The 10993-nt window shown below is 43.0% G+C and overlaps 1 protein-coding gene across 1 annotated transcript; it reads right to left on the reverse strand.

Moving 5' to 3' along the window:
- Positions 1–1801: 1801 nt before the first annotated feature.
- Positions 1802–3637, reverse strand: LOC133123414 (UDP-glucose 6-dehydrogenase-like). The gene is made up of 4 exons (XM_061233879.1): positions 3619–3637; positions 2553–2704; positions 2281–2391; positions 1802–2034 (listed from the first exon to the last, which is right to left on the reverse strand). Exons 1-4 carry the CDS (start codon positions 3635–3637, stop codon positions 1930–1932), a joined length of 387 nt encoding a protein of 128 aa, XP_061089863.1. The 3' UTR covers positions 1802–1929.
- Between the last annotated feature and the right edge of the window lie 7356 nt (positions 3638–10993).

A 10993-nucleotide genomic window follows, 5' to 3' on the forward strand; every position in this document is an offset into this window, starting at 1 on the left:
CACGCACAAACCATCACAAATATTACAAAATATTGTGTTGTCAAATGTTTATGTATGTTGTAACTTTTATAAAAACAGTACGGATTTGCATTGTGCCCAACACCCCTGTAGCTGTGACTGTGTTCATGATACAGCACAGCCTCTCCTGCATTACTTCATCCTGGCACACTAAGACCTGACTCCCAGTAGCCACAAGGTCTGTGGGTTTTTGTTATGACTATTAGGGCTGTTTTCATGAGTAATTACATTCAGTATGCCTAATTCTAGACTACAAGAAAAATTAAAGGAAGATCACCACTGAAAACATTTTTAGTCTAGTCTTTAATCCATGTTCTCATTCCAATCCCCTTATTTTTCCTTGTTTTTTCTTTTCCTTTTTCTACTTCTAGCTCCATACATTGGGAGAGGCCAGAAAAAGAGGCTAGGAAAACAAGTGAATACAGGAAAACTGAGAGAATTGGACTGAAATGGAATGTCCTTGCTCATTCAAACGTCAGTTATAGGTGTGGCAGATGGAGACTTACACTTCACCCTTTCCGTAAAAATAAATAAATGTTTGGAATGAGCCCCCAGTGTGAGAAACAAGGCCATTATTAACTAAAGCAGGTGATCACAGTTAACCTGCCTCACCTGGACTGTGTGGACGTTAATGCAAAAACAAAAACACCCAGACCCTGTGGCTCTCTAGACCACTGAAAGGCATACGGACTGAGACAGTCGCTTTTATTACTACAGGGCACTGCCTACTCAAAGCCTGTATCAATCCAAAATATTCCATCTTAATAAAAATAATAAAAAGGAGACCATTAAATGAGTTTCAGGTCATTCTGTGCTGAGGCAGCACCACAGAGCTGTTGAACTGGGCTGAACTCTATTTAGTGTGAGGAGATTATGGGTGTTTGGGTGCAGGCTGAGGACAGTGTGAGTGATGGCTCTCTCCCTGGGCCTGGAGCAGAATCTGTCTGAGAGAGGTTTCTTACCAACACAGCACAGAGTTGCTATTGCACAGAGCTGCCTGTGTCTGTCTGAGAGAGTTTTCTTACCAACACAGCACAGAGCTGCTACTGCCTGTCTGTCTGTCTGAGAGAGGCTTCTTACCAACACAGCACAGAGCTGCCTGTGTCTGTCTGAGAGAGGCTTCTTACCAACACAGCACAGAGCTGCTCCTGCCTGTCCTCATCAGCACTGCATCCCACATGTATTAGAGTAAATTGGGTACCACTTAAATCAATGAAGGAAATTTAAAATGTAAGCATCTTCACACATCTTGTATATGACGTGCATACTCTCGCTCTCTCTCGCATGTGAGTGTATTTATGAGTCAATGCTTTCTCATCCTTCTCTTTTCTCTCTCTCTCTCTCGCATGTGTGTATTTATGAATCAATGCTTTCTCATCTCTCTCTCTCCCTCCATTTCTAACTGTAAGCCTTCCTGAGACACAGGCCAAGGACAGAGTGAACATTTACAGTCAGAAAACGGAAAAATGAGAACATCCGCACCGCAGAAAATGCATGTCGATATGGAGAACGTACCATAAAAAACTGAAAACAGAACCAAATATACGGAGATGAGATTGACGCTGTCCATGAAAAATTCACCTCATAACCTTTGGATTACATATACCTGTATACCAAAACATTGGAATGTATCAATGAGAAGAGAAAAAAACATGTAAAACTGGTAAAAAAAAATATGCATATAGTGTTTTAAAATTGTTTGCTTACGAATACATCCACTCTACTGCTAGTGACAGTAAGCGGTCACCTCTACAAAAAAGTAGACCAGACCGAGACTCAGAGCCAAGGTGAAGACTGCTAGAAAAGGTCAATGTTAAAAATCATCTGTCTTAAATAACATTGAATATAAAATGATTGTTTGTAAAAGCCTGTGTCCATCACAGTGACAGAAACCTTCCTGAAGAGAAAGGCTCACACTTTGGTCTTCTTGGCTGGGGGCAGGTGGTCAGGTTTGGAGACGTCGTTGGTTGCTGCGAAGGCACTTCTCTGACTCACTCTCTTGCCGATGGTTTCGACCTGTAGCCAAATGTCCCCCAAAACAGATTCATACACCGTTCTCTACCAAATACATTTACCAAACACAAGCATGGGACATTATGACTTGGGCTATGGACCTTTCTAACGCACCATTTAAATGCACCTACAGTGTAATTGTTTGAGACTCACAGTTGCTGTATTCTTAAGCCAATGACTCTTTTCAGTTAAAGTTCAAACTTTCAGAGCTTCAAGTGACAACCGTCGGTGGTCACATGACCCACGCACCTGGAAGCCAATGTGCTGCAGCTGGTCGTGCAGGTCGTCCAGAATCCTCCTCCCGTCGAAGATGAAGGCGGGCTTCAGCATGGCCTTGTAGATGCGCTCGTAGTCCAGCTCCTGGCGGCATTTCAGAAAAAAACCGAAGGCATTAGCAACCGCGATATCATACACAGCAGCTGAAACATGGCCAAATAGTATGCAGTCTTAGAACAGCAAGGCCATAAACCACGTGACCTCTGAACTCTCTCCCGTGACCTTTGACCTGACTCTGCGCTCACCTTGAACATGTCCCACTCGGTGCAGATGACGATGGCGTGGGCGTCCTCACAGGCATCGTAGGGGTCTGTAGTCACGGTGACGAGACGTGACACTGTGGGGGGTGGGGGGAGGGGGTACAGGCAGTCAGCTAAACTGGCTTGGAAGCGCTTACCTTTACAAACCTTTACAAACCTTTAAACTATAAATTATCTATCAAATCTAGCCAATCCCAGGAAGGTTTCTTCACTGTGCATTTTGATAGGTACTTAAAAGCTGTGAGTTTCACTTCTTCATTTGAGAAGAAGAAAGCATGAAGCCCATGATTTGTAATAAGACCTGCTCAGGGAAGTGGAACCATGAATGAAATGTAAAGTCCACTGCCAGCTCCACAAACAATTATGTAGGCACCACCCTGAATGTGCAGCCTGTCCCTAATACCTGTCATACTTGCATTTTCATTTTCACCAACTAAAGCTTTCACTTTCTTTTTTCCTTTCCCTTACGGCACAGGTGTCAAACTCCAGTCCTGGAGGGCCGTAGTGTCTGCTGGTTTTTGGGGTGTTATGGGTCCATTCAAGTCATTGATTGGTTAAAGTATCCACACGCCTTGTTCCCAAGGCCTAAATTTGCCTTAATTGGCAGCTGATTGAAAGGAAACCACAAAAACCCGCAGACACTGCGGCCCCCTGGGGATTCAGTTTGACACCCCTGCCTTACGGAAATCTGAAACTCTTCAGAGTAGATGGTATTCTCCACACCCTTGCAGGTTTACCCAGTGAATGAAGGAAGGCTGAAATCTAGTGGGGTCTCCCCCAAGTGCCTGGTTTTGTATTGTGTCTAGTTCAGGGGTGCACAACTCAGGTCCTGGATGGCCAGTCTGCGAGCTGGTTTTTGTTCCAACTAATTACCATAATTCTAGAAATTATGTTGGTTCGCTCTTGTACCCGAGCAGAGTACAATCTTTAGAATACACTTGCAGTCTGTTGCTGGTGCATATACAAATGTCTGATCAAGACATTATTTTGGTAATGAAATAATTAAGAGCAGAAGTTGATTGGCCCTAACTGTGCACCCCTGGACTATTACCAGCCAAGCCGTACACCATCCTTCCATAATCCAGCACTTACCTTATTAATCATACATAATCAAACACTTACCTTTTTAATCTTACAAAATCAAACACTTACCTTATTAGTGTACAATCAAACCACAGTCCTAACAATTAAAAGAAATATCCACACATTCTAGTTCCCTGTATAGTCTTAAATATAGTATCTTCTTCCTTGTGAAAAACAGTGTGCTGGTTTTCTCTGCTGAAAACCTAAAGCCCTAGTACAGTGCCCATTCTGACTCTTTGGATAAAACACAGACACTTTTATCCAAAACAACGTACAAAAACGGTGCATATCAAGGTCATAGAACAAACAATTGAACACATCAGATAAGGAACAATTCATATATGATTGATTGTAAGGCCATGAACATAAGTCCAGTACATAGGTCGATACTCCAAGTCTGTAACTACCATACCAGGACAACTACAACTTCTGGAACTACAATACGGAGAGTACAGTATGCTCAAACCACATAAAAAGAAGACTACCACACTTTCTCTATTCACAAAAGCCCTCCTCACCTCCTGCTCTGAGCGTGAAGTTGGGTCCATGGTTCCCTGTCCTTTTCTAAATGCAGAGTGGTATACCGCAGTACCTACTTCTTGTTTTGAATGTCAAAACAAGAATGCCATGCAGGAATTGAAGGCTTGGTTCTTGGTTCTAGTCCAGCTGATTTGAAGCTGAACCAGCTGGTTTTTTAGACACCGCAGTGTTCCCAGCATTATCGAAGACAGCCCTGAAGAAAATTCCACTCTCCCAGAAGTAAAGGTACAAAAAGTGCCTAAAAAGGTGCAAGATGTTGTTGCAGGGGTGGTCCAATACAGTACATAAAAAACCCCTATTCAGCCATATATGCCTTTTTTGCTTGGATTGATCCTTGAAAAACTATACCTGCATTGTCACTTTATTTCTGAGAGTACAGCTACCAGCCTAAGGGTGTTTTTGTGGGGCAGCATTGACTCAGGCAGTAAGAACAGTCCCCTGGCACTTAGTGTTGCTGGTTCAATCCTGCCCTGGGTGTATCAAAGTGTCCCTGAGCAAGACACCAAGACCGCAAATGCTCCTGACAAGCTGGTTGGTGCCTCCATGGCAGGCAATTGCTGGTGTGTGAGTATGTGTATGAATGGGTGACTTTGGAGCACTTCGGATAAAGGTGCTATATAAATGCCAACCATTTACCATTCACCATTTAAAGTGAAACACAACCAGCTGCAAATGTGTTCCAGTTGTACGCAGACTTAAAAGAGGGCTCAGTTAACTTTCTGGTCCACCTCAGCATTGATGGGATCTCAGACCACATCTCCTGTAGAGCTCAGACCCCACTGCTGGCCTGGGTTTTCTTTACGATGGCCTATGCAGATGTGTTTACCATTTGGCTGTGCAACATTTTGAAGCACCAAGTAAAAAACTGGAATATCATGAAAGATTCAAGGGATGTCCATTGTTAGGTATGGTAGAAGTGAAGACGACAAGCTAACAAAAGATTTATGCATTATGGTGCAAAAGAGGTTCCCCAGTGCAAGGATCATCAAAAAGAGTAGACAGCACAGTAAACATTTCAGTCAATGGACCATTATCAGTCCTAATATTTTTAGGAGGCTGATGCAAAAAGTGCACAGGATTCTTCTGACCACACAAACCACCAAACGCCACCAGCAGCCATTCTGCTGTTACTTTTGACTGGGTATGTTCCAACGTCACTGAAGCCACATAGATGGAAAGTCTCGAGAGATTTGTAGGGCAAAAAACGTGGACTGGGGCTGGTTGTGTTCCCAATGCACAACTAAAGGGGACCTCGAAACAATGGACTCAAGGACTCAAAAACAGGACAAGACAAACTAGCAAGGTGCGACTGAAAAGGACAGGTATAAATACACAGGGAAATGAGACAAACCAGGCGGGGCATGGGAGTGAGGGCGGCCTAACAAATAAACATCAGGTGAGACATATGAAAGGGTAATGATACAATAACGAGGGGGATACGAAAACGCGGACTGGATTCACAGAGACACACATGTAATACAAACGGCTCCGGACTAGGGAGTAGACAATTGCACAGAATCAGGAGATGTAGTGAAAAGAAGAGACAGGTGCAAACACTTAAGTGATAGAATAGGGAGGCGGAGTTACAGAACAGAATTGAAACTGGAGTTGCGTTAGTAAGTTAGTTACGTGATTAATTTACAAATATCCAAAACTAGTGAATGTTAGTTTGACGAACATATTAGTGTGTTAATATAATTAGTACTGTACACATTCTATGTTAGTTGGGATTAGTATATTAGTGCTATCTACGAACATGAAATGGAGAGAAAGCAGGAAGTAAGAACAGCAAGACAGAAGGACTCGTGGGAAAACGGAAAATTCCGAAAGCACCCGAATAGTGAAGCATGCAAACGGGAAGTGACTCGGGATCAGAAACATTCGGACAAACAGACATCACAGGGGAACACGAGTGCAAAGACTAATGAATGTAAACAGAACACCAGACATGAATAAGAAAAAGAATAAATTACAAGAATAAACTAACAGACAGATAACAGGAACATAACACTTTATGTCAAAAACGTGGGTTTGGCTCCAGTAACACAATAAATACAGACGGACTATACTCAATTTGATTGGGTGCCAATTGTGTGGCGTAATTAAATCAAGCTCATCAAATACTTATTAAATGACTTTACGAATCTGGCTCACCAGCTGGACATCGTCTTGCCAGCATCTTGTTGTCATGCAGCTCCGCCATCACCGCACCAGCAGGACCATCTTAAATACAGCCTGGGACTAAAGCTGGAGTTTCCACCAGTACCTGACGTCCGTGGTAATTCCATTCATTCTTTTCATTCATTACATTACATTACATTACATTACATTACATTACATTACATTATTGGCATTTGGCAGACGCTCTTATCCAGAGCGACGTACAACAAAGTGCATACCCATAACCAGGGATAAGTTCGCTGAAGGACCCTAGAGGGAAGTACAATTTCAACTGCTACCTGTACAACAAAGATAAGGACGAGGGCCTTTTTTTTCTTTTTTTTTTGAGAGCAAATAAACAAACATACAGAGCAAAAGTGACCGAAGTGAACTATCCAAAGACTGCTTACCTAGCCAACTAAAAATACCGATACACAAAGCACATCACAGAGACAACAATTAAGGTTCACAGGGAGGTAGGGAGGGACGGGGAGAGGTGCTGCTTGAAGAGGTGTGTCTTCAGCTTGCGCTTGAAGGTGGGGAGAGATTCTACAGTTCTGACCTCAACGGGGAGTTCGTTCCACCACCGTGGAGCCAGAACAGACAGTAGTCGTGAGCGTGAGGTGGAGGTTCGGAGATGGGGAGGTGCCAAGCGGTCTGTGGAGGCTGAACGAAGAGGTCTGGCAGGGGTGTAGGGTCTGATGATTTTTTGTAGGTAAGCTGGGGAAGACCCTTTAACTGCTTGGAAGGCTAGCACCAATGTTTTGAATTTGATGCGAGCCATGACAGGCAGCCAGTGGAGGGAAGTAAGCAGGGGGGTGACGTGCGAGTATTTGGGAAGGTTGAAGACCAGACGAACTGCTGCATTCTGGATTCATCCCCCATATTCTTTCAATGGCTGTATTCCTAACAACCGAGACACAACATTTACTCAAATATTTGCCTTTCGAATAGTTTCGAATAGACTACTGCTTGTATCATTTTATTTATTTGTTTAATTTGGCGCCCAACGTGCGGCTGTATATATTGCCTGCATCCCTTTACGATCAAGCAATCTTTTGTCGCACTGATCTTACGTTTTTAGGCCACCTATCACCACCAAAAATGAATATTTCACTATCTCACAATAAAAACTGGAAAATTAATTGACTTTTCGTTTGAAAACGATCGCTGTTTTGTTCTTTCCCATTAAAAAAAAGGACTATCTTACTTAAAATTAAATTGAAATGTGCTCATTACAGGAATTTAGTATTGAAATGTACTTCGTATGGCTTTAAACTGTGCGTGCTTCTAGAAATAGCCTACTGCATGATAATTTTGGATCAAAAACGATGTAATACTGCCGACGTCGGTAAATGGAAATCAGATAATTGCAAACTTTCTGCCATTTAGGCAGCTTAGTCTCTTAATACGTCCACAAGGCGGCACTGTGTACTTTCCGTGAGCACAAACTGTCAATTAAATGATTTCCGTGAGAATTTGTGTGTGATTATTTTAATGCGAGTGGTGGTCTTTGCATTGTAAACATCGGACACAATTTTAAGTTTTGACTTTTTTTAAACGTGCAACAGCAGAACACCCACCTCAAGTCCCTCTACTGCTTTATTGTAAAGGGTTGAATGGTCAATACCTGAGCTACATCCAGGCTTAACTTAGGTCTTCTGTCCATATGGTATGTTGTTTCCCAACCTGAGCTTTAATTGGTCAGCTACGTACCATGCCTAACAAATCTCTGAACTTTGACCTCTCACGATTGATGACTTAACCCCCGACACTTGACCTGACCCAGGTGGTTCTCCTTAGCGGACCTCCTGGTGACTCAAAAGCCACCAGAGTGGAAGTAATCCTGACTGGGTTTGTGTGTGTGTCAGTCGTAGGGGTTGGGAGACTCCATCCCATCTGCCTGACTCCGATTAAGAGCTCCCTAATCCTATTAAGAGAAGCAGGAGGTGAAGTTTATCCCTGGGAAAAAGTCAAAACATGTCTGAGGGAGCATGCCACGCTTATGCTTTTGCTTATGCTTATGACTCCAGAACAGAAGAAAGGGAGAGAGGTGGGAATCTTTTAAACCACGCCAACAACACTCAGGGCTCCAAGGTTCGCCACCTTTAAGGACATTCCAGCCTATGAAATGTTCCTTCTAGGAGTTAGGAAGTAGAAGTAGAAGTTAGGAACTCCCAACGTTTCCATTGAGCAAGAAAACATCAGCGTGTCCTTTGCAGAATTATTTTTTTGGAAAGCCTGACATAAAAATGATTGACCTGCAAATCCACCTCTGCCAATCTGCCACAAAACTTTGAACCGACATTTCAAGGCACAAGGACATTTAATTTATCTAATTCATATTTTCTTGATTTACATTTCTTCACTTCTTTTTCTCACCTCCCAATGGGTGGAGCTAGGAGTAGAAAAAGGAGCAAGGAAAATAAAAAAGGGGCAATTGGAATGAGCCCAATGCCACAAACTCTCTTCGAAGGTCAATCCGTAAAAGCCTGAGCAAAAGGAACAGGACATGTAAGTGAATGCAGCACACAAGAATATATAATTCCATGTGTGTGATTTTAAATCTGTAAAAATAAAAGAAAGAAAGTCGATTCACACAAACAGATGGAAACTATTACTCACAGGCAGGAAATGGAGGAGAAATGTGACACTTAAATTCACACTAAAAATGGTCTGTGGCCCCACCCTCCCTCGTTATCGTGGTGAAACTGCACGAGGAAGCTTGTGACTCAGGACCTGGAGGACCTCAGCAGGTCTGTACTGAATCACAGGAGAATGCTGCGGAAACGTTGGGTCATGTTGCCATCTTCACGCTGGAGGTCCTCTGTCCTCCAGCTATAACTCTCCCCCATCTCATTGTACTGTGTGTGGCTTTCCTCTAGAGAAGATCAACCTAGAAGCAGTGGGCATCCACCGTGAGGAGCAATGTGGGGTTAAGGGCCCAACATCTCTGTGGATCTTATTGTGGCTACACCGGGGCTGGAACCACCAACCTTCCAGGTCTGAGGACTCTCCAAGTTGTACCTGATGATGGTTCAGTTAAACAATCATTACCTTCAACTAAATAGGAATTCAGTCCCAAAACAATACATTAAAAAGAAACCAACTTGCAGATCTAAAATTATCAGTCTCGTGGTTGTCATCCTGTGTCCAGGGCTAGAGGTGGCTTTGGATCAGTCAGTAACCGCCATCTTACAGAATGGGTTGTTTTCGATCCCGGATGCTGAGACCACGTCAGTGATTGCAAATACAACACAGTTAATCAAACAGCTTGTTTGTAATCGGCATCAGTCCACGCACAAACCATCACAAATATTACAAAATATTGTGTTGTCAAATGTTTATGTATGTTGTAACTTTTATAAAAACAGTACGGATTTGCATTGTGCCCAACACCCCTGTAGCTGTGACTGTGTTCATGATACAGCACAGCCTCTCCTGCATTACTTCATCCTGGCACACTAAGACCTGACTCCCAGTAGCCACAAGGTCTGTGGGTTTTTGTTATGACTATTAGGGCTGTTTTCATGAGTAATTACATTCAGTATGCCTAATTCTAGACTACAAGAAAAATTAAAGGAAGATCACCACTGAAAACATTTTTAGTCTAGTCTTTAATCCATGTTCTCATTCCAATCCCCTTATTTTTCCTTGTTTTTTCTTTTCCTTTTTCTACTTCTAGCTCCATACATTGGGAGAGGCCAGAAAAAGAGGCTAGGAAAACAAGTGAATACAGGAAAACTGAGAGAATTGGACTGAAATGGAATGTCCTTGCTCATTCAAACGTCAGTTATAGGTGTGGCAGATGGAGACTTACACTTCACCCTTTCCGTAAAAATAAATAAATGTTTGGAATGAGCCCCCAGTGTGAGAAACAAGGCCATTATTAACTAAAGCAGGTGATCACAGTTAACCTGCCTCACCTGGACTGTGTGGACGTTAATGCAAAAACAAAAACACCCAGACCCTGTGGCTCTCTAGACCACTGAAAGGCATACGGACTGAGACAGTCGCTTTTATTACTACAGGGCACTGCCTACTCAAAGCCTGTATCAATCCAAAATATTCCATCTTAATAAAAATAATAAAAAGGAGACCATTAAATGAGTTTCAGGTCATTCTGTGCTGAGGCAGCACCACAGAGCTGTTGAACTGGGCTGAACTCTATTTAGTGTGAGGAGATTATGGGTGTTTGGGTGCAGGCTGAGGACAGTGTGAGTGATGGCTCTCTCCCTGGGCCTGGAGCAGAATCTGTCTGAGAGAGGTTTCTTACCAACACAGCACAGAGTTGCTATTGCACAGAGCTGCCTGTGTCTGTCTGAGAGAGTTTTCTTACCAACACAGCACAGAGCTGCTACTGCCTGTCTGTCTGTCTGAGAGAGGCTTCTTACCAACACAGCACAGAGCTGCCTGTGTCTGTCTGAGAGAGGCTTCTTACCAACACAGCACAGAGCTGCTCCTGCCTGTCCTCATCAGCACTGCATCCCACATGTATTAGAGTAAATTGGGTACCACTTAAATCAATGAAGGAAATTTAAAATGTAAGCATCTTCACACATCTTGTATATGACGTGCATACTCTCGCTCTCTCTCGCATGTGAGTGTATTTATGAGTCAATGCTTTCTCATCCTTCTCTTTT

This window comes from Conger conger, chromosome 3 (genome assembly GCF_963514075.1).
Source record: "Conger conger chromosome 3, fConCon1.1, whole genome shotgun sequence".
In the NCBI taxonomy this organism is placed as follows: Eukaryota; Metazoa; Chordata; class Actinopteri; order Anguilliformes; family Congridae; genus Conger; species Conger conger.